Below are 24,201 nucleotides of genomic sequence, written 5' to 3' on the forward strand. Positions count from 1 at the left end.
GCTTTTTAACTACCTCAAATTAAGAATTTTACTTTTTATTGATATATATATTTTGCTGGGGAAAAAGAAGTTGAGAACAAAGAATTATATCCTATTTTGGATTATTCTTACTTATTAACCTTTTTTTTTTTTTTATTCTGGGCCCCCTTGTGCTACAGTAAAGTCTATGGATATCTCACTAAAATGTTTTAAAATACATAAAACAATATACAAGAGACAATAAAAGAAGAAATTTTATTGAAATATTGTTATAAATGTATTTTTTCTAAAGTTCGTAGGGCTTAAGTTAACCATGCTAAGAGTATTTCTATCAACTATATACAAATATTGAAAACAGGCAGTGTGTGTGTGTGTGTGTGTGTGTGTGTGTGTGTGTGTGAGAATTGTGTATGTATTTGTTTGTGTCTCTGTGTGGTGAACAGTAGAGATTTGCATAGAAGGATCAAAAAATCACAACAATATTTTTAATATTGATTCACTTGCCTCCTTGATTATAGGAAAGTTTCCCCCGTGTAATGAGCATGGATAGACAGCTTCTTCCCTATGCAGTTCTCTTCATATTATACTTTGTAAAAAACTTTAGGTTCTCCCCTGAGAATAACTAGACTGTGATCGGTTTTTCAAACTGAACATACTCATTAATCACTTGTCTGAAGCATTTTACTGGGACATACTTGTGACCAAGATCTATTAGTTTTTAAGTTCTTTGTATTAAAGGGACCAATTCAAGGCAAAATCTTAAAAAAATTCACCACCAAAATTGGAAACTTACAAATACTCATTAGAGGAAAAAAATGTCAACATTCATTCCTTTTAAAATATACATGTTATTCACCCAAGATAATGATAATGATGAGACATCATATCAAAATCTTTGGGATGCAGCTAAAGCAGTAATAAGGGGAAATTTTATATCTTTAGAGGCTTATTTGAAGAAAATTGAGAAAGAGAAGATTAATGAATTGGGCTTACAACTTAAAAGGCTAGAAAAAGACCAAATTATAAACCCCCAACCAAAAATTAAACTCGAAATACAAAAATTAAAAGGAGAAATCAATAAAATTGAAAGTAAAAAAACTATTGAATTAATAAATAAAACCAAGAGTTGGTTTTATGAAAAAGCCAATAAAATAGATAAACCTTTGGTAAATTTGATCAAAAAAAAGAAAGAGGAAAATCAAATTGATAGTCTTACAAATGAAAAGGGGGATCTTTCCACCAATGAAGAGGAAATTAGAGAAATAATAAGGAGTTACTTTGCCCAACTTTATGCCAATAAATTTGATAACTTAAGTGAAATGGATGACTTTCTCCAAAAATATAGGCTCCCTAGATTAACAGAGGAGGAGATAAATTGCTTAAATAGTCCCATTTCAGAAAAAGAAATAGAACAAGCTATTAATCAACTCCCCAGGAAAAAATCCCCAGGGCCAGATGGATTCACATGTGAATTCTACCAAACATTTAAAGAACAATTAGCCCCAATGTTATATAAATTATTTGAAAAAATAGGGGATGAAGGAGTCCTACCAAACTCCTTTTATGACACAGACATGGTACTGATACCTAAACCTGGTAGATCGAAAACTGAGAAAGAAAATTATAGACCAATCTCCTTAATGAATATTGATGCTAAAATCTTAAATAAGATATTAGCAAAAAGACTTCAGAAAATCATCTCCAAGATAATACACTATGATCAAGTAGGATTTATTCCAGGAATGCAGGGCTGGTTTAATATTAGGAAAACTATTAATATAATTGACCATATTAATAATCAAATTAATAAGAACCATATGATCATCTCAATAGATGCAGAAAAAGCATTTGACAAAATCCAACATCCATTCCTACTAAAAACTCTTGAGAGTATAGGAATAAATGGATTATTCCTTAGAATAATCAGGAGTATATATTTAAGACCGTCAGTAAGCATAATATGCAATAGAAATAAACTGCAACCTTTCCCAGTAAGATCAGGAGTGAAACAAGGTTGCCCACTATCACCATTACTATTCAATATAGTACTAGAAACGCTAGCCTCGGCAATAAGAGCCGAGAAAGAGATTCAAGGAATTAGAGTAGGAAATGAGGAAATCAAACTATCACTTTTTGCAGATGACATGATGGTATACTTAGAGAACCCCAAAGACTCTGCTAAAAAGCTACTAGAAATAATTCAAAATTTCAGCAAAGTGGCAGGATACAAAATAAATCCACATAAATCCTCGGCATTTTTATATATCACTAACAAAATGCAACAGCAAGAGATACAAAGAGAAATTCCATTCCAAACAAATGTTGAGAGTATAAAATATTTGGGAATCCATCTACCAAAGAAAAGTCAGGAATTATATGAGAAAAATTACAAAACACTTGCCACAAAAATAAAATCAGATTTAAATAATTGGAAAGACATTCAGTGCTCTTGGATAGGCCGAGCGAATATAATAAAGATGACAATACTCCCCAAACTAATCTATTTATTTAGTGCTATACCAATCAGACTCCCAAGAAACTATTTTAATGACCTAGAAAAAATAACAACAAAATTCATATGGAAGAATAAAAGGTCAAGAATTGCAAGGGAACTAATGAAAAAAAACTCAGAGGAAGGTGGTCTAAGTGTACCTGATCTAAAGCTATATTATATAGCAGCAGTCACCAAAACCATTTGGTATTGGCTACGAAATAGACCGGTAGATCAGTGGAACAGATTAGATACAAAGGACAAAAAAGGGTACATCTATAGCGGTCTGGTCTTTGACAAACCCAAAGATTCCAACATTAGGGATAAAAATTCATTATTCGGAAAGAACTGTTGGGAAGACTGGAAATTGGTATGGCAGAAATTAGATATGGATCCACACTTAACACCATATACCAAGATAAGATCAAAATGGGTCCATGATTTAGGCATAAAGAGGGAGATAATAAATAGATTGGAGGAACAGAGGATAATCTACCTCTCGGACTTGTGGAGGAGGAAGGAATTTATGACCAGAGGAGAACTGGAGATCATTATTGATCACAAAATAGAAGATTTTGATTACATCAAACTAAAAAGTTTCTGTACAAATAATACTAATGCAAACAAGATTAGAAGGGAAGTAACAAATTGGGAAAATATTTTTAAAAACAAAGGTTCTGACAAAGGTCTCATTTCCAAAATATATAGAGAACTGACCCTAATTTATAAGAAACCGAACCATTCTCCAATTGATAAATGGTCGAGGGATGTGAACAGACAATTCTCAGAGGAAGAAATTGAAACTATATCCACTCACATGAAAGAGTGTTCCAAATCACTACTGATCAGAGAAATGCAAATTAAGACCACTCTGAGATACCACTACACACCTGTCAGATTGGCTAGGATGACAGGAACAAATAGTGACAAATGTTGGAGGGGATGTGGGGAAACTGGGACACTAATGCATTGCTGGTGGAGTTGTGAGGGAATCCGGCCATTCTGGAGAGCAATCTGGAATTATGCCCAAGAGGTTATCGGACTGTGCATACCCTTTGACCCAGCAGCGCTACTACTGGGATTATATCCCGGGGAAGTGCTAAAGAGCGGAAAGAGACATATATGTGCCAAAATGTTTGTGGCAGCTCTTTTTGTTGTAGCTAGAAACTGGAGGATGAATGGATGTCCATCAGTTGGAGAATGGTTGGGTAAATTGTGGTATATGAAGGTTATGGAATATTATTGCTCGGTAAGAAATGACCAGCAGGAGGAATATAGAGAGGCCTGGAGAGACTTAAATCAACTGATGCTGAGTGAAATGAGCAGAACCAGAAGATCACTGTACACTTCAACAACAATACTGTATGAGGATGTATTCTGATGGAATGGAAATCTTCAACATAAAGAAGAGCCAACTCACTTCCAGTTGATCAATGATGGACAGAGGTAGCTACACCCAGAGAAGAAACACTGGGAAGTGAATGTAAATTGTTAGCACTAATATCTGTCTGCCCAGGTTGCATGTACCTTCGGATTCTAATGTTTATTGTGCAACAAGAAAATGATATTCGCACACATGTATTGTACCTAGACTATATTGTAACACATGTAAAATGTATGGTATTGCCTGTCGTCGGGGGGAGGGAATAGAGGGAGGGGGGGTAAATTGGAAAAATGAATACAAGGGATAATATTATAAAATATATATATATATATAATAAAAAAAATATACATGTTATTTTATTTGCAAAGATTACAGATAATTGATCTTTAAAACCAAAAGCCCTGTCGCCAGTGTTAAATGTCTTATTTCCAGAACTGTAGTTCCTGATATTCTTCACAATAGTTTAAATGGCATGAATACAGGAACCCCTTGTTATTCAAATCAAGTTTAAAAAAGTTACATATACTACAAAAGAAGTATAATACTAAGACTTAGAAGTACTTACACACAAATTTTTAAAAAATGACTAAAATATGTATGAATAATTTTCAAAATTGTATCACAGAAACCATGAGTTCAGAAAAGGGAAGGTGAAACATGCTATCCAACCCCTGCTAGAAAGTTAAAGTACTTAAAAGGCAAAGAAATGCAAAAAGTTTTTAAACATGTCTAATGCAGAATGTGGAAATGTGTCTTGTTGTACTATGACTATTTTTTATGAAGTGTCATTTGCTTTTTCTTTTTTAAAATTATTCAATTGGAAGAGGATTAGTTGGAAAAAGGAAGAGAGGGGGAGGGGAAGAGAGAGAAAATAAATGTTATTAAATATTTTTAAACCTATCAAAATTATGAGAGGCATACAACTAATTATGAATATCTTGAAATTTAATTTAATAACTATCTTCTTAAGTCATTTAGATTTTTTCCTCACTGAGAACAAATAAATGTAGAATTAATGAAGTTTGTATATATAGAAATAGATATATAAATTTATATGAAATTATTTTTTGTAACTGACAATAAGCTCATATTTTTCAAATTTCCACTCAGTTGTTTTTTTGTGATGCCTCATGAGTCCATGCTAAATATGTACATAATAATCATGTAGTTGCCTCTTTTGCTTATTATATTGTTTACTGAACTCATGAGATATCACAAAACTATGTCTATCTATATTTATAGATAATATATAAAGATTTTTATCTATATAGAGATATAAACATAAATATTGATATAGAAATAGACATTAAAAATAGAGATAGAGATAGAGTCATAAAAAGACTGGGTTTTCATATCTTGCCTCAGCTGGAGTTATAGAATGGTCTCCTCTTTTTCTAATCAACAAAGCATTTTTAACTACTTACATATCTGATATGGGTCATCTTGTAGCTCATTAGCAAATATGACATACCCCATTCTTAGAATCTCTCCTTATGAAAGCCAAACTTAACTGCCCACAGTTCACTGAAACACAGGATTCCAGAGTTCAAAAAATCCACAAAATTCAGTCTCCCCCAAAAAGGTATTATAGGAATGTACCACCACATCTGGCTTTTATATTCAATTTCAACTAATAATTATCTTTAAATAACACCAAAAGGCCCTTAATGTACACAAAGGGTATGGCATCATTCATTTTGCTAATTAAATTTACACATACCTTCCCTACCTTCTGAGTTTAGATTTTGCTACTAATCAATATTAATATGCAACAAAATTGAAATAATAGCTTTGACTTTACAGTCAGAGACTCTAAGTTCAAATCTTATTTTTGCCATTTATACCAAGGGGATCTTAAGCAAGTCACTTAATCTCTCTTTTTTTACTATTTCTTTTGCTGGGTACGAGAAAGTTAAAAAAAAATCAAACATTGCAAAGACAACATGAATTCATATAAACACTGGGCAGTGGACTTGGGATCTAGAAGTCCTAAAACATTAAGCTATCTGGAAGTCACTTAATTACTCTGTACCTCTCATTGTCATACTCTATAAAATTGAGTTTAAGGTCGCATTCTGTTCTAAATCTATGATCCCATGAAATACAATGTAAATATATAATTGTTAAATATAAAACAATTAGGGAGGAAGGATGCTAAATGTTGGGAGACTCACAAAAGTGTGTAGAAGATAGTACTTTAGTTACATGCTGAAGAAAGGGAAGTACAGGTGAAAAGACTTATGAAAAGGAAGAGACTAGTACAAAAGGTATGGAGATGAGAGGTGAAATGCAGCAGTGAGAAACAGAGAACCGAAGTTTGGTTGGATTACAGAGTATTAGGAAAGAGCATAAAAAAGGATGAGATTATAAATTAGGGCCAAATTATGAAAGACTCTAAACGACAAATATTATCATGTGCTATTGTGTAAGAGAGCTATGTTTTGGTGTCTTACTATTCCTTTATGTTGTCCAGTCATATCAGTGAAGTCCAACTCTTCATGACCTCATTTGTGATTTTCTTGGCAAAGATACTAGATTGGCTTCTAATTTCCTTCTGTAGCTCATTTTACAGATGGGGAAGCTGAGGCAAAGTTAAGTGACTTGTCCAAGCTGTGGACAGCTAGCAAATATCTAAAGCCACATTTGAATTCAAGTCTTCCTGACTCCAGATATGGCACTCTATCTATTACACCACCCTGCTGCCTTCTAGAGCATAATATTCAAGAGGTAAGTAGTTGCTAATCTACAGTTTGAATATTCCCTACTTTAGAACAACATACTTGACAAATTTTTGTTGTTCAAATAATTGCAAGACTGGAGCTCCCATATGTAAAGATAACTGTGATTATTATTATTATTTTAAGCACTAAAAGCTTGCATTTGCTTAAACATGTTTCCTCAATGGAAAGGAAAGCATTAATTATTTTTTCATTTGATATTAACTTAAGTACGCATCCATTTTTATAAGCCAGTTTGAGTCATTTTACTCTGTACCCCAAATGCTGGCAAGCTTGCTCAATGTTGGCCACTCTTTTTTTTTTTTTTTTTTTTTTGTCTCAGTCTTTCATAAAAATCCTTTTGTGTGACTGTCAGGCAGCTGTGCTTTGTTCTTTAATGTTCCTAGCCCAGCTCCCCAGCAGAGACCACTTTATACCGTAAACTGTAAAGTACCATTTTCACAGCGGGGACAACAGTGTTCATCTTCAAAAAGAGGCATTAATAAAATGAGACTGTAATGAACATGCTAATTCTGATCACAGAGTATTACACAATGGCACTGATAGTTGGCTGCATTCTCAATGAAAAATGGTAGAAGTTCTTTTCCAACTGCTATAATGATGCACACTTTTGAAAGAAACATATGTATGCAAACATTTCTCTCTCTTTCCCACTGAAATGTCTCCTTTAGCTCATTCAATTGCTCACCTTTGTCCAGTAATTTCTGTCTCTACTCATTCAGTAACATTCAACTTCTGACAAAATATTTTCTTCCCATCTTTTAAGTATTTGATGTAGTTATTTTCATTCACTAAAATACTCATATTTAATCTTAGATTGTATATGTTGAGTTACTTTTAGGTAACTTTCTCATCCTGATTCGATGGTGGGGTTCCTTACACAGTAGATAGCTCAAATGAAATTTCCTCCATATGCTCACACTCCTAACACTTATCACATGAACCCCCAATATGTTTTCTTATCTTTAATCTGCCCATTGATATAATTAGCTCAAAGAAGAGTCATTAGAAATGAAATAATAGTAACACATCTTTCCATAAATGCAAGATTCATTCTCTTATAAGGATACCCAGAGTGAGTGAACAAAATGGGCAAATAGAAAATTAACAAAGTAGAAGAGTCACTCTAGTATAGAATATATGTAGCCCAAGAACATCTATCTGGCTGCTGTTCTCTTTCCTTGTCCTCTTGGAATATTTTCATACTGCTCTTTGACATAAAATAATGAAACCATGTTTTCTCTCAAGGAAGAAGACAACATAAACATATATAAATATAGGGCACTGAGACATTAAACTAGCAATGTGACTGAGAAAGTAAATCTCTCTGTATCTCTCAATTTATCATCTATAAAATAAGGAAGTCAAACTTGAGGTCCTTTCCAACTCTAAATATATTATTCTATGAAATATAAATATATGTTGGTTAATCATAAATAAATTAGGGGAGAATCAGGAGAAGAGAATCAGCAGATGTCTCTGTAGAGGGAACAGATCAATTAGGTCTCATGCAGCCCTTTCCTGGAATAGTATATATCTGTGGTATTTGGCCCTATTCTCCATCTCTTAGTTCCAGGTTGATTAGACATCTTGCTGCAGGATATTACCATGCACATTAACAAATAATCTAAACCTGAAACAGGTCATTTTCTGAGTATTACCCTAAGTCCAGATTTCAGATTCTCTACTCCTCTTATTTGAATAGATTCAAAACCAGCCCAATAGCTGAATTCTGCTATGTTCTTCTAATTTAAAATATAAGTGCCAGTTTGGGAAGCGCAAGAGACAGAATTCTACTCCTTTCCTCTAGTCTTCCTTCCTCAACCTGTTGCAGGTACTCCTCTCCATCCTGAATAATATCTTGAGGCCTCTGCCTGAAGATAATAGTAAAATAGTAAAAAGTCAATTTTTAAGACCATCCCCAAGAGCTTTAATCTTCATCTACAGATGGCTCTCTTCTCAGCTATTCTTCCTTGGACCTGTCACTTTCTAAAGGTCACAATACAAGTGGTTAGTATGCCAATCACGAGAAGTTTTCTGAGGTGTCTTTATTCAATAACAAATACACTATACTTTTGCCAGTCTTTTTTTTTTTTTTTTTTTTTTGGACAAACCTGTGGTTTCATTGATGTGGGGAAATTCTAATGAGGAAATGATCTAGCAGATACTTTAGAATGCCTATTCTTAGTTGCCTGAGACATAGAAAGGTAAACATTCTTATCTAAGAATATGCAATCAGTATATATCTGAGCAGGGACTTGAACCAAGGATGGTTATCCATATGCTGTGCCACATTGTTCATAAGAAATTCTCTAATTATAAATATGAATACATTTTCTAAAACATATACCTGGCATGCAAACATCAAAAGAATTATGCTATATACACTCTGTAAAAAATGGAGCATTTGCGAGTTGGGTATAAGTGTACATAAATAGTAAACCGTCAATATTAAATGCACAGACATAGCAGGGCAATTTTGTTTTGACTGATAATAGGAGAAAGTCTTACTGAAAGACTATAGCTGAGAGAATCAGTACATACAAAATGAAGGGAGCCATAGCACAATGAAAAGAATAGTGAATTTGAGGAAGGGAAACATTCCAGGTCTGAAGGTTACCCAGAGGATTGATCAAATACATTACATAGAGGCTGAAAGCTGCACAAGTTGAGACAGTTCCAATAGCAGGGAGGAGTTATTATTTTTTTTAAGATAGGAAAAGAAGAGAGACTGAACAGAGAGAAAAAAGAAGGGAGAAAGGAGAGAAAAATGGGAGCAGAGAGACAGAGACAGAGAAACTTTAGAGATGAGGATTGAGAGGATTCTAGGGAATGGGAATAGCCAATGAGAGCATATGCATGGAGATGGGAGATAGAATGCCATATGGAAGAAATACTATGAATTCAGAGAATTCTACCTGCTAGAAAGGTAGGATAAGACAAGGTTGGGAAGAGTTTCAAATGCCAAACCAAGGATCTTCTACATAATTCTGGGCAAGGAGTGGGGTCAGGAGGAATGAATTGGGATTCACTGAAATTTAATAGGTTTAGGGAATAATATGGTCAGACCCATGTTTTAAGAAAATCACTTTGGATACCGTATGGAAGAATGATTGCCATAGAGAGAATATACTCTATCATTTTCTCAGATTTACTTATTGCCAAATTCTGAAATTAAAGTAAAATTAGAAGGATTTCTAATCTAATAAAACAAATTTGCAAATATGTAAGTCACAATATAGGCTGAATATTTCCCACTTTTTAATAAAATATTTTATGAACAATTTCATAACATTTCAAGTTTTTCATGTTCTGATTTATATCTGGCCATTGGCCCTAGATGGTTCTGGAGGGGAAAGTGAGGCAGGTGATTTTGCACAGGCCTCCCTTATTTAAATCCAATTCACTTGCATATGGCATTACCTCCTAATGTTACAGTCATCTTTGAGAATGTAGAACAAACAAGAGGTTATCTGCCCACTATAAGACTTTATTTTTATTTGTGTGTTAGGTTCCTTGTATAAAAATCAGTTACTTTGGGAAAAGTTTCTTTGACTTGTATTCTCTCCCCCCAATTTAGATTGCTTTTTCTAGATCGTTTAAAACCTTTTTGGTATATAAGAATGCTAAGAGAGATAACGTTTGGATTTTGTAATAACACTACATTTAAAGGTCTACTACATGTGCCAGTATAATATCTTATGAATCCTGGCTTTGTAACTATTCACTATATGAACCTAATAAAATCAACTAATGTCTCTGAATCTCAGTTTCTTCATTTGTAAAATGGGAGAAAATAACTATGCCAACTACCCCAAAAAGTTGAAGTGAGAGGGAAAAAAACCAGCTAGATATGCTAGATATGTAAGCACTGTATCAAAAGGCTGCTAAATGTTTATTCACAATCCTCTTTTTAAAAATGTAATGACTACATTATCAATTATTATAATTTGTTAATTTGAAAATAAATTTCTTGTCCTGCATGCCTTGCCAATCTCAAGCTGTTTTGAACAAAAGTTATGAGTTGTTATTTAATTTTCCTTTGTATTTAATAGGTATTTTCAGAGGGATTATAATAGAAGAAGTTTAATTATCTAATCCAATTACTCTTTTTACAGATATGGACACTAATTTTCAGAGAGATAAAGGACAGGAAGTCACATAGAAGAGTCTTCAAATCATCAATAAGGAATATTCAGAACATGATCAATACCTGAAATAGTTCATCATTTAAAAATTATGTATATAATTTTTAAAATAATGCAATGATTTATGTGTTCCTTCTTACTAACTAGACTCTTCTTAGCATAAAGATAAGTAATTAAGACTGAACAAAATAGTAACATCTTTCTATATATACCACATTATGAACCTAGTGCTCCCTTTTTTGACTGCCAATTTAAAAGAAGAGAATGTCCCTTAAGAGAGGAGGGCATATTTTACCATCTACTCTTATCAAGATTTATTTATATAACTATTTCTATGTTACATATTTGTATATAGGTTTTATTGATCATTCAAAACCCTGAGGTAGCAACTAATTACCAAAAAAGTAAATATTTTTAGAGTTAAATGTAGAAATACATTCTGTCAATGTGTTTAGTCCTTCTTTAGATAAGAATAATAAAATCATAATATTTAAGCACAATCTCAGTTTTAATTCAATTCAATATCAATTTATTAAATACCTACTATGTTCCAAATGTTGAAAATACAACAACAAAGCATCAAATCCAAGTTCTTTTTTATGGAATGAGGGTGAATAGTAAGGTGGGTGGTTGTCTAGAAATGTTGGATGCTTCTAAAGTTTCTTCAATGGGTGGATGAATGCCATGCTCTCAAGAAGCTTATATTCAGTTGGATGATTTTTGCAAAGGATATCCAAATAAGTAAACTGCACATATTTCATAATATAAAGTTTAAGGAGAAATAATTTTCTGTACTATATAGAAAGTGAACTTGAAAAACTGCATTCAGTTGGTTAGTCTTTTCATTTTTCATGTTAATAAAATGTTCATTTATATTCTTGAGCATTTTGCCTGTAGAATTAAATAATCTGATTTTCTAAGCTGCTTGAGTATTTTATGGCATGCATTTCCTCTCCAATCTACCAGGTAAATCTGGCCCATGCTATTAGTATCAGCTCTCTTCCCAAGAGCCAGGACCTTGCCAATATCAACAGGAGGTGCTTTTCTCGTGCAGAGGAGCAGGATGTTACTGCTTTCTAAATCTCTGGTTACCACAAAGATCAGGAAATAAAATTTTGCTAATTTCATGAAAACAAAAAGTAAATGAATCCTTTAGAGGGAAAAAATATCAGATTGAAAAACTAATAGCTTTAAAAATCAAATATCCATGCAATTCTTTACAAGTTCAGCTCTGATTATTAGATTTTTCATACACATTCTCCAATTTTACTCATCTTAACGCATTAAATCTGATGTCTTGACTGCTGGTAAATGTCAAAAAAAAAAGATGCTACAGTGTATCATGGAGAAAGGATTAGCAGGCAAATTTCCCAAGACCACATGGCCAGGTGAGAAACAACAAAGTTCTTATTCTGTGACATAAGATTGAATTAGAGATTGGGACATATCCTTGTCACTACCATATATTTAAGAGCATAGTCATCTTGAAATAAATCCAGAATGGACATCCTATAAGGTAATGATGACATGGGATTCTATGTTGAATTAATTATAGAAGCACCAGAATTGTAGTAAGAGATAGAGGTAGCTAGCATGACCAACCAGCAAAGAGAAAAACATTTGTAGGCAACATAGAAACTTAACAACTGAATTTTTGTTAAAGACAATATCCACTATGGTGATGTGTGTTGTACAAGCTTACTGAATACATCAAAAAATTGCCCAAGAAGAGCAATTACACTCAAACTTAACTGTTCCCCACAACCGTAATTCTCCTGGGGGGAAAAAAGGTGAATTTAAGGAATTAACTTATTTTTGTGTTTCTTTTCTCCTTTATTTGAACTTCCTTGAGATTTGAAAAATAGGTATTATGAAAAAATCGTAAAAGAGAAGATAACTAAGGACAGAAATCTTAGAAATAATCCTTACCTCAAAAGATAGGAAAGGGATAAATGACTGAGAGGTTAAACTCTAAGACTTGGTGAGTTTGAGTCCAATTTTGATCCTTTTGTAATGTAATTAGCCACATTGTCTGAGTTCTTTTTTTCCAAGCACCCCATCAAAGAAAGAGCAAAAGAGAAAATAACACCAAACATTGACTGTGATGTAATCAATGAACAATCTCACTTACCACGTAAAACAGTGAGCCTGGTAGATACGCTTATTTCTCCAACACTATTGGAGGCAACACATTCATAGATTGCCTCATCCCGAGGAGTTCGTAAAGGTTGAATTCTGAGAACAGATCCGGATCCATCATCAAACTCTATTACCTATTGAAGGAAACAACAGCTGTCATAGGTGTTGTTACAAATGCCTACCTTTCAGCTAATCCTGTGTGTGCAGAATGAGCTATGTATTCTTCTAAGAGTGAAACTAATTTGAATTTTGAGTATGAAATGGCTAAGCATAATATCTGGCATAATTCAGTGAATTGACTATTTAGCAGATTATAAGTAAGAAAATGCACAGCTAAAATGTACAAGCATATACATTTCTGGGCTCTGATAAAGGCATCAGAATTTTCACACTGACGCAAAAATATAAATGTAGGTTGTTGTACATCTATATGTGTTATATCAAACCCTTTTAATTTAGAAAAATGCATTTTATGCTTCAAACAATGATGGATACCTTTTTGATGTTGTGCCTTGTCTAGGTGCCAAAATGCAGCCATTCAATAATTGGACAATACGGGAAGAATTAATGCATATCATCACAGATAGCTTTTCTGGCATAAAATATCTTCTGCTAAGAGGTATAGATGGAAGAACCATGAAGAGTAGGTACATAAATCTAGCATTTATTCAGTAAACAGGACAGCTTTCATAACATTAAAGCCTGGTGGCTTATGTTAATTTTTCTGTAAATCATTCCAGTATTTATTCTAGCTCTTAGCATTCTTTGTATTTTTTTGAGATCATTCTTCCTGGAAAATGGAGAGTTATTTCAAAAGAAAAAAAATAAATGTCTTTACCAGGAAACCTTAACTTTCTACCTTTATGTACTCTAGTTGTACTAGAGTTGTAATACTGTTATTTTAAATATTCATGTTAGGAGATTGTCAAACAACAAAAAATCATCACTATCACAAAACAACAGATTCGATGTTTATGATTAAGAGATTTTATTGCTCCTTCATTTTTTTACAATTATGTTTTATTCTGAATGCAGTTTTCAGAGATGTTGACCAGATTGTATTTTAACTGAATAACAGTTTTGTATAAAACAAGTATAATCCAAAAAAGAAACAAATTTTAAGAAAGTTCATAAATATATTTATGAAGTACCCACATTCAACTCAAAATGAAACAGACATATATTGAGCATCTACTGCAGGGAAAGTACAATATCTTTAGATAAAATAGAGACATTATAGTCAGTCTTTAGAGGAATAGGGAAGGGGGAACTGGATCTGCAGTTTTGCTGCTTTAGGCAACTCCCAGATGAGGAAACATTCACTCCTTATGAAGTATAGCATCTTTTCTGCAATTTAGAGATTTAAAGAACCAGGTAGGGCACTGAAAGATAAGGAGATGGAATCTAGGCCTATGTCTCCCTGATTATAAGAGGCTTCTCTGACCACTATTTCCCAATAAAGGGATATATAAATAATTATAATATAACAAAATGCAGAATCAATGCATAAGGAAGGAAAGATACAATGTAAAAGAGGCCACTACTCATTGAAGGTATCAGGGAGATTTCATGGAAGAAAATAGATCCATTTAAATTGGCTTTAAGGGATAGTAAAAGACTCAAGAGATAAAGATGAACATAGGGATCAATATGAGTATAAAGTCATTAAGATGAAGGCACAGAGTATGTATAAGAGATAATAAATAGTTCAGAAACAATAATGCAGGGGCAGCTAGGTGGCACAGTAGATAGAGCACCAGTCTTGAATTCAGGAGGACCTGAGTTCAAATGTGATCTCAGACACTTAAGAATTCCTAGCTGTGTGACCCTGGGCAAGTCACTTAACCCCAGCCTCAGGGGGAAAAAAAAAAAAAGAAAGAAACAATAATGCAAGCTCAAAATGGGAAACAAAGTCACATTTGTACCTAACCAAGAATCTCTTTTACCACATAATCCAGGTGGTTATGTACATTGTAACTACTTATTAGTGTACATTGAATCACATAATAAGTCATCTGAGCTTTGCTTAAAGCCTTACAAAGAGCAGAAATCCACTCCATAATGAAGAATTCCAGTTCACTTTGGGATAAATCTTATTGCTGTACTGAGTATGCAGAGGAAAACATTGTGGGATGCTTCTAGGCAGGTAAGATGATGTCAGAGTACAGGATCTCTTGAATACCGTGTTAGGAATTTTAGACTCTACTTCATAAGCTAAAGTTAACAACTGGTTGGTTTCAGTAGTTAAAAACAAGATCAATCAAGTAGTTCTGTGGAAGATGAATAATAAGGGTAAAAGAGTGTAATATCTCATCATCTGTTATTTTTTTTAAAAAAAATACTATTAATATTTGATTTGGTAGAGGAAAGCATTGCTTTATAGGCTCTTCAATAAAGTTTATACTGGCGCAAATCAATAAATAACTAAATGCTTACTATGTGTCAAGTATTGTGTTAGCCACTGAGATATATACATATTCATACACAAATCTGATAGCATTTTTGTTCTCACGAAGTTTATGTCCTACTAAATTTAAAAATAATTTAAGACTTCTAAGGAAGTAACAAAATCAACTTTGTTCAATACCTCTGTTAATTAATATTAAGTGAGGTATAAATAGGGAGACATAATCTCCTCAGAGGAGGGAGGGCTTGTTAAGAAACTAGGTGGCAATGATGACCTGTATTAATGTGCTACAAGTGGGAAGTAAAGGGAAGACAGAAGCAAGAAATAATACACATATTCAATAGGACAATGAAAATAAAAAAGAAGGAACATAATACCAATATTTCATACACGGGGGACTGAATGAATATTATTGTCACTAACAGAAACAGGATATATAGGAGAAAAGAAAGGTTTGAGGCAAAGAAAAAAGCTCAGAGTTTGAAAGGCTGGTGAAGATATCCGGCAGGCAAGGACAGGAAGAAGAACGGAGGAAAAAAAAAAAAAGACCAGACTTATCACATAGATTGGCACTCATAGGTATAGAGAAAGAAATTAAGTTAAAAGAATGAATAGAATGATCAAAGAACAGTAGAGGAAAAGAAGAGCACCCAGGACAGCACTCTGAGGAACTGTTACCTAATTTAAAGCATCAGACAGAGAATAAGGAAAGAGAGAAAAAGATAAAAATTAAGTGTCTATTATGTGCCAGACATGGTGCTAAGCACTTTACAAAAGCGATCTCATTTGATCTAGATCAACAATCCTGTAAAGTAAGTGCTACTACTACTCTTCCCATTTTAAAGTCTTGGCAAATAGAGGTTAAGAAATTTGCTTAGTTACCACAGCTCGTGCCTAAGGTTCATTTTGTATTCATTTTCCTGACTTCAGGCCCAGAGCTGTTCAGCTACTTTTAGGTGAATAAGTAACCAATTTAGCAAGGAAACAGACTAGTTTGAGAGGTAGATGAAGAAAGCATCTCTGAAGCTAACAGAGAAGAGATTTGTTGTTACTGTTGCTGTTACCACAGTTTCCCTATTGAGAGAAATAAACAGGATCAAATGCTACAACAGGTCGAGAAAGAAAGAGGCTCAATGATGTATTATGATTAGGAGTGGAATGAAGGTGATTTTTCAAGGGAACTGTGGAAAGAAGGAGAAAAAGAAATTTGAGAAATTGTGTATATATAGTTTGTTTGTTTTTTTTTCAAGAAATTATAGTGCAGGGGAAAAGAGAAACAGCATAGTAACTGGAGAGACTAGAAGGACCAAAGGAATTTTTTTTTTCTTTTTTAAATGATTGGAAAACTTTGAGAATGCAGACTGAAGAAAAAAAAATAGTAAACAGAAAAAGGCCAGATACATGAAAGAGGAATAAGTGCTAGAATAAATTTCATGATGAAGCAAGAGATAGTAATTAATGCAAAGCATAGGCAGAGAATTTAATATTTATAGGATCATGTCTTCCTCTGAGATAAGGAAACAGACAGAAAAATATGAGTGATGATGTCAAGAAATTTTGAGATGTGGCATCACATCAATTTTCACAGAGAAGTGGGAGGTTACTTATAAGGAGTAAAGTTATGATTAGGTGTTTGCATGAAAAGAAAAGTTTTGAAATAACTGCTGTGGAGAAAGAGAAAGAGTCAGTAAGACTAGAACAGGAGAACTGCTGAGCAGCAATGAGAGCCCAGCTGAGGTTATTCATGCACAAGAAATTTATAGTGAGTGAAATCAGCTCAATTTCTTGACTTTCTCCGGCTATAATAACTATATATACATTTTTCTGAAATGACTTTGTCAAAGAAGGCCTCAGTGCTATTTTTCATACAAGCCCACTTCATCTTACTTTCTCCTTCATGTTCTGGAAGATGCCCAAAGGTTCACAGTTTCTTCAAATGTCTCTATTTGCTTCTAACGTTAATTAAGTACTACATTTAGTGTGACTCTATTATGCCCTTTAGGGTGGAAAGGAATATCTCAATATGTGGTTTCATTTTTATATGAAACAGAACCAATCTATATCTCACAAAGCAAGCTATTGCTTTAAGTGTTTAACATTTGTAATGAGGTTTTAAAATTTTTATCAATTTACTATGAACAGACAAAATTTTTTTTATAATTCTTTTCATATATTTGGACTTTGATGATTTTGCTACCAAATAATGTGATAAATCCAGCATGGAATATCTGGGGTGGGGGGAAATACCACATATTGTATATGTGTGTGTATGTGTATATACATATATGTATATAAACACACACACATATATATACATATATGTATATAAACACACACACATATATATATATGCATATATATATATGAAATCTTAATTCTTATTATTCCTCAAGCATATATTCTGCATTGTAATTCAGGGATAATTCCAAAAATTAATTTATTTTGGGGGTGTCTATGTAACTCTCATTATAGAAGTATGCACCGAGGGAAAGTTACACTTTCACTTTGAGAGTTAGTCAAAGATTTTTCATATTGCTATCATTTAATTTTTGTCACAAAAGTTCCTACAATAAAGCCAAGTTCATTATCAAGCAATGTTAGAGAATACTTTAAAAAGAATATATATATATATATATATATTGTATATATATCTATCTGTGTGTGTGTGTGTGTGTATACATATACCTATACATATATAAAATTCAGGTATGTATGCAACAATCATAGGGATGTACACAAGAAACAAAATATCCCTTTTATGTCTTCACAAAAAGTAGAAAACATTTTTAGATAATTTTAATAGAAATTCCATTTCATTAGAAAAACAGTCAGAGGTAATTTGGAAAATCCTGTCAAGATATTTTAATATTTATTATTTGTATATCAGAACAGAGATTTCTATTTCCCATTATGTAAGAAGTAAACTATTAGTATCTACATTGAAACTGTGTAGTTCTGTGTAGAAATATGTAGGAATAATTAATTTTTAAAATGGCAGTTAAAGAACTATTTTTAACCATAAATTTCTCCTAGTATGGAAATTCTTCAGTTAAGACTGTCACAAGATTACTCTTATTTTACTAGTGACAAAAAGAGTATATTAAGACTACTTCAGTAATTCAAAGGATCTGTGATCTCATATGAGCACTTCCTCAAATGCCTCAAAGGCATCCAAGATGCCTCTTGTCTCCAACTTCACTAAAATCCTCCGTGAGAAGAATGAGGTCAGGAAGTTGTCCATACAATTTGCTCAAGGCCTTCTTCCAGGTCTTTCTGCACTGTGTCAATACCAACAGAGCAAATGGACTGTGAAACAGTTATCTCATGTTCATTCTACATGCTCAGCCCATTTCCTTTTGGTATCATTTATATTTGATGACATTTTTTACACTTCTAGCATAATTCTTCACCAGTCTCAACCTACTTATAACCTCAGTGTGTTTTTTCAATATCCTCTGAGAGACTGGCAATCTTAATTTAATTCATTACACTATAGTGTTCTATAACAATAACCATACAGCTTTACCAGAAGAATACTGATGTTAAAAAAGAGGAATTTTTGTTTTAAGGAAAAGCTTGGGGTCGCTAAAAAGATCATAATTCCCCAAAGGCAACCCAAATAATTGTTCATTTTCGGTTTCTGTCCTACTTTTACACATTGCTAGACCAGCTCTATGGACTGTCAATCCAACTGCATATCATTCTCAAGACAATGATCATTCTTCATCTACTAGATTTTCCTGTAGATCAGGCTGGGTTTATACAATTTATCTAGTTTAAGAGATTGTGAAGTTTACAGATAGGTTCTGTAATGCTGTGGGCAATGTAATTGGCAAACAGGGGTATCTGGGGAACTATATAATTTAAAGAGTAGTTTTCTTCCATTTAGACCCATCTTCCATTATGATGAAAAATACTTCTGATAAATATATATCTCCTGGTTTTATTCCTTACTTGATACTAACAGTCAGAGAGATAGTGAACAAAGTAGTCCTCATTGTTATTTCTTTTGAGGAATCTTGCAAGATTCTAAAATCTAATAGCCTATGAGGTCATTGAGAACAAGGAGAGTTTTACATTTGTAAAATTCCAGTTACCAATCATAGTACATGGCACTTAAGCAAGTATTCAACAAATGGCTGTTACTTCATTGAAATATGCTATATTTTGCTGGAGAGACTTTGAAGGAATGTTTTGGCTCTATTAAATCAAATGCTTTTTTATATAATAAAATTATGTAAATAGTAGGATTTTGTATTTTCTGTGTTTTCATAATTTATATATCTGAAAAGTACTACATTATAGATCATTATTTGCAAAAGCCTCATTCTTCCCTTGTCATACCTTCACTAAAGAGACTGTCAATGTGTGTGTATATAGATTAAGCACATATAAATTTTATAGAGATGACAGAGAAGGCTGGTATGGATTGGTAGTTATTAATATTTTCTTGTTTGAATTTTTTTCTTTTAGTAATAACAAGTTCTAATATGACTTTTTCTTAGTATTAGATGTATTCCCTTTCTTCAGATATGCTTATATTACTATATATATGTATATATGTGTTTATATATATATATATATATATATATATATATATATATATATATATATATATAATTTTCTACTACAAATCTACAAAGACAGGATTTTTTAAAAAGACCATTCATTTGGAAAGATGAGTCATCAAAGCTAACCTAGAAAGTAGGTCAAATAGGCCATGAAAGAGCACTCACTGAACTATCATTTTAGATTTCTTAATGAGTATACCTCTAGAATAATTGATCAGACCAAAAGTTAGAGATTTTAGAATATTAGAATTGAGAGAATCTTAAATATCATCCTCTTATTTTAAAGAGGAAGAAACTGAGATCCACAAAAAATCTTAAATGAGTTGTCCAAAGCCATAATATCTCCCAATTGTGTACATAGTCTCAGTCTGCTGTAATCCATGGAAAGAACTATATATATATATACACACACATACATATGTGTGTGTGTGTGTGTATGTGTGTCCATGACAAGCTCTAAGTGCTGTTGAGTACAGATTACTACTAGAAGGGGAGATAGCCCAAATAATAGTTTATGATAAGAAATAAAATTTCATCTAAAAGTTAGAACCCAGTTTTAAAAAGAGCAAATGAATTTAACTCAGACAATCTTAAAGGTCTAATGAGGACTTAAAGGTCCTAGTTATCTAGGAACTAGATAAAACTAAGTCAATACTATACATTTACTGAGTGTCCACTATACAAATAGTCCTTTGCTTAGTTCTAGATGAGATAAAACATAAGACATAGTTCTCAACTTCAAGGGATTAGCATTTTAATAAATGATGCAACATAAATATGATAAACTAAACTTGAGAGAGATTTATTAAAGAGGCACAAAATGAAGTATTATGTGAGATCTAAGTGGGCATCAGGAAAACTTCATGGGGTAGGTAACATTTGATTTAGACTTTAAAAGGAGGAAGGTCAGAAGTTCAATGGGTGAAGAGGGGAGGAAGAACCTTCAAGGTAAAGAAGAATGTAGACAAAGATGGAAAAATACAATAGGTGAGGTAAACCACATGCTCAGTAGAGAAAGCATTTTAGTTTATCTGAAGGATAGAACATCTAGAGGAGAATCATAAGAAATAAGGCTGAGAAGCAAGAACCGTGCATAGAGTCTTCCAAAAAATAATTTCCAAATCATCCATAAAAATAGTGACTGGAAAATACTCTTAAGTTCATGGGAAGGATTTTTTTTTAAGCAGTCAGATAGAGAAGTATCTTCCTCACAGTAGTACCTAACACCATAAGGCAATCAGGTTCTAAAATGGACTGAGAACACTAGCGGCCTTGCCAAAACTGCAAGCTTCATTCCACAGTCACCTCAGAGAAGCTGTAGGTAGGATGATTCTGAAGGTAAAAAATAAACACTAAAAAAATGGATAAAATCTTAAATAATGAGAATGAAATCCTTGCTTACTTACCTCTATGGATTTTTAAAGACTTTTACAGATTTGTGATTTTTTTCTATTAAGTATTATTCTATATCTTTACATGTTTCATTGGAATTACCATGAAAATCTTTCTTAGAACATCTAAAAACATTACATGTTTATTTCAGAAAAAGTAGGTTGGGGAAAAAAATTGGAAACTATTGATCTATAGAACAATTGGAAACAAAGAAAAAGAAAGAGGGAATGTTAATGACTTCTCAAAACAAGTGGGAGAGTTGGTATTAAATATGGTGAGATATAGGGAGCTAGGGATCATTGCTTAGCATAATTAAAGGTCTATATTCTTTTTCTTGATTGTGGTTTAAAATGATCATAATTTATAGATTACGTTTAATAGAACTACTTCATCCAATTTATTGATTGGCAATACTCTAATTTTTTATCAGAATATTACCATTCTTAGACACATTGCTCATTCCAACACACCGGTCAAACAATTAAAGACAATTTCCCCATAGGTCTTTTGGTCTTTGGTAACTCTGGCTTGTTTCATTTGGAGAAAATGAACAAGCAGAAACCATATCCAATTTTTAAAAGACCTTTTTTTTCCTTTCCTTTTCCCAGAGGAACAGAACAATGGACCTAATACCTCAAATCTCTGGTTGCTGACTTTTTTTCCCTTTTTGTTCCAGACAATTTTCGGTCTTGGGTCTCCTGTTGCTTGGCAAATGAATGAAGCGACTCCTCCAGAGACCCCTGTCTGGTCAACGGGAGTTCGAGTAAATCGTGGAGGTGCTGAAACAAGAACATAAAGAACCATAAGATGGAAGTTAGACACAATCATCTCTACTATTCTCACCTACTCTCCTCAAAAAAAAAAAAAAAAAAATCAACCCAAACCTTCAAAGGACAAAGTACAAAGTCTACAAAATTGGGAAGCAGTAAGTTACCTTTGAGGGTAGTTTACAAAGAGTAAGGGGGTAACTTTCAGGTCAAGATATGTGTTAGTGCTTTTATTGCTGAAATCTGTATTAAGGCAGAGATCCAATAACATCCGAATAGCAACATCACACATTAATTTTTATCACCATTATAAAAAAATCCAATTTGTCCTCTGTACCAAAATGAGCTCATCAATCAAAGTGAATAAAATTCTAGCTCCTTGCTTTGATGCTGCTATCAGGGCATGGCCAGAAAGCAGTCTTGCTACTTCTGAGCTATTAAAATTAGTGACATTTCAAATAAATTCAAGACAATTTTAAGGACGCAAGAAATTACAGTGCCAAATTAGAAGGTCTGACCAGAAACAGAAACAAGTCTGTAGTAGAAATGCCCTTTTTCTATATATGACAAACTCCTTTACCTGAAACATAATCTCCAATCACTAAAGAAGAAAAGGTCAATAAAGTTTATGGATTATAGTAATTGCAGTTTTAGTTTGTTTAGTTGTTTTTAAGTAATATGGTAATAGAAGGAAAGAGATATAAAAGTGCAAAAAATGATCAAACAAGAGCTCAAATTGGATTCTTTTACATTTAAAAATCCTCTTGAGTTTCTAAAGATTTACCATCATTCTGTTATATGTGTATTCACTCATATGTGTATATGTGTATATATATGTATATATATATGTATGTATATATATGTATGTATATATGTATATATATATATATATACATGCATGTAGAACTTTGCCATTGTTTTCATTTATTTCAACTGATTAGCTTTTTTCTTCTTTTTAGCCATTGTCTTTGTTAGCATCTAATTTAAAAAAATTTCTAAGTAAATATTTTTGTTATGTATATGACCAAAGCCAATGATTGAATAAGAGTAAATAGGAAAGATCGACTAATAATTTCTATGATTCCTAATAAAACTATTTTAAGATGACTTGATAATCATTCTGAGTGATTTCAGGATCATCACTACTTTCCAGGAAACATAAATAAAATCATCAATTTAAGACCTAGAAGAAGCATCTGCTGTTAAAGACAAAATAAAATACAATCACACAATGTGAATTTTGGATAGAACCTTAGAGGTCATTTGTTTTGATCCTGGAATCAATTGGGGTCAGGATAAGCAAAATATAATTAGAAATAACTTATGGGATACTGAAGATATCAAATTAATACAAAGAAAAAAAGTCCAAACCAACTACTTACTATATATACATTTGCTAAAAGTAAAATCTAAGAGGCAGCTAGATGAAACAGTGGATAGAGTACTGGCCCTGAAGTCAGGAGGACCGGATCAAATCTACACTCAGACACCTAACATTTATTTACTAACTATGTGACCCCTGGCAAGTCCCTCAGCCCCAATTGCTTTTCACAAACAAATAAATAAATAAAATAAAGATCAGTTTAAAAGTAAATGAAAATAATAGCTAACTTTCTATTATACTCTACTTTTTTGAAGTTTTACATTTATTTTCTCATCTGAGCTTCATAAAAACCTCAATGAGGTAGTACTTAGAAAGACCAAGTTATACAGCTAATCATTGTCAAAAGAAAGTTATGAACCCAGAACTTCTTGACTACAAGACCAGCACTCTATGCAATACATCAGAAGCCTTAACATTAAATCATTAAAAAAAAAGTTAGGGGCAATTAGATGGCATAGTGGATAGAGCACCAGCCCCAGAGGACCTGAGTTCAATTGCAGCCTGACTGCCCAGGGTGACCTGGGTAAGTAACTTAATTCCAAATACCTTGCAAAAAAAACCCAAACAAAACCAAAATTAAGAAATTTCCAAAGGAAAAAAGTTCCCTCTTTATTCTTACCCACTAGAATAAATAACAATATATGATCTCTTTTCTCTTTGAAAAGGGGTTAAAAATTCCAGAATTGTTAGGCATAAATTGCCTCAACCTTGACCACACCATCTACTGTCTACCACTTTAGGCACTGGGAAAGGTTAGAGAAAAAACAGGGAAAGGATGGCAAAAAATACAATAGATGATTT

At 32.9% G+C, this 24,201-nt stretch overlaps 1 protein-coding gene across 1 annotated transcript in view; it reads right to left on the bottom strand.

The window, feature by feature from the left end:
* PTPRD (protein tyrosine phosphatase receptor type D) overlaps nucleotides 1–24,201 on the bottom strand; it is a 2,806,204-nt gene that overhangs the window by 326,998 nt on the left and 2,455,005 nt on the right. Inside the window, 2 exon segments of the mRNA XM_074282898.1 lie at nucleotides 12,872–13,013; nucleotides 21,883–22,028. Of these exon segments, the coding sequence (XP_074138999.1) occupies nucleotides 12,872–13,013; nucleotides 21,883–22,028 (288 nt within the window).

The sequence above is a fragment of the Sminthopsis crassicaudata genome, chromosome 1 (assembly GCF_048593235.1).
Source record: "Sminthopsis crassicaudata isolate SCR6 chromosome 1, ASM4859323v1, whole genome shotgun sequence".
Lineage (NCBI taxonomy): Eukaryota > Metazoa > Chordata > Mammalia > Dasyuromorphia > Dasyuridae > Sminthopsis > Sminthopsis crassicaudata.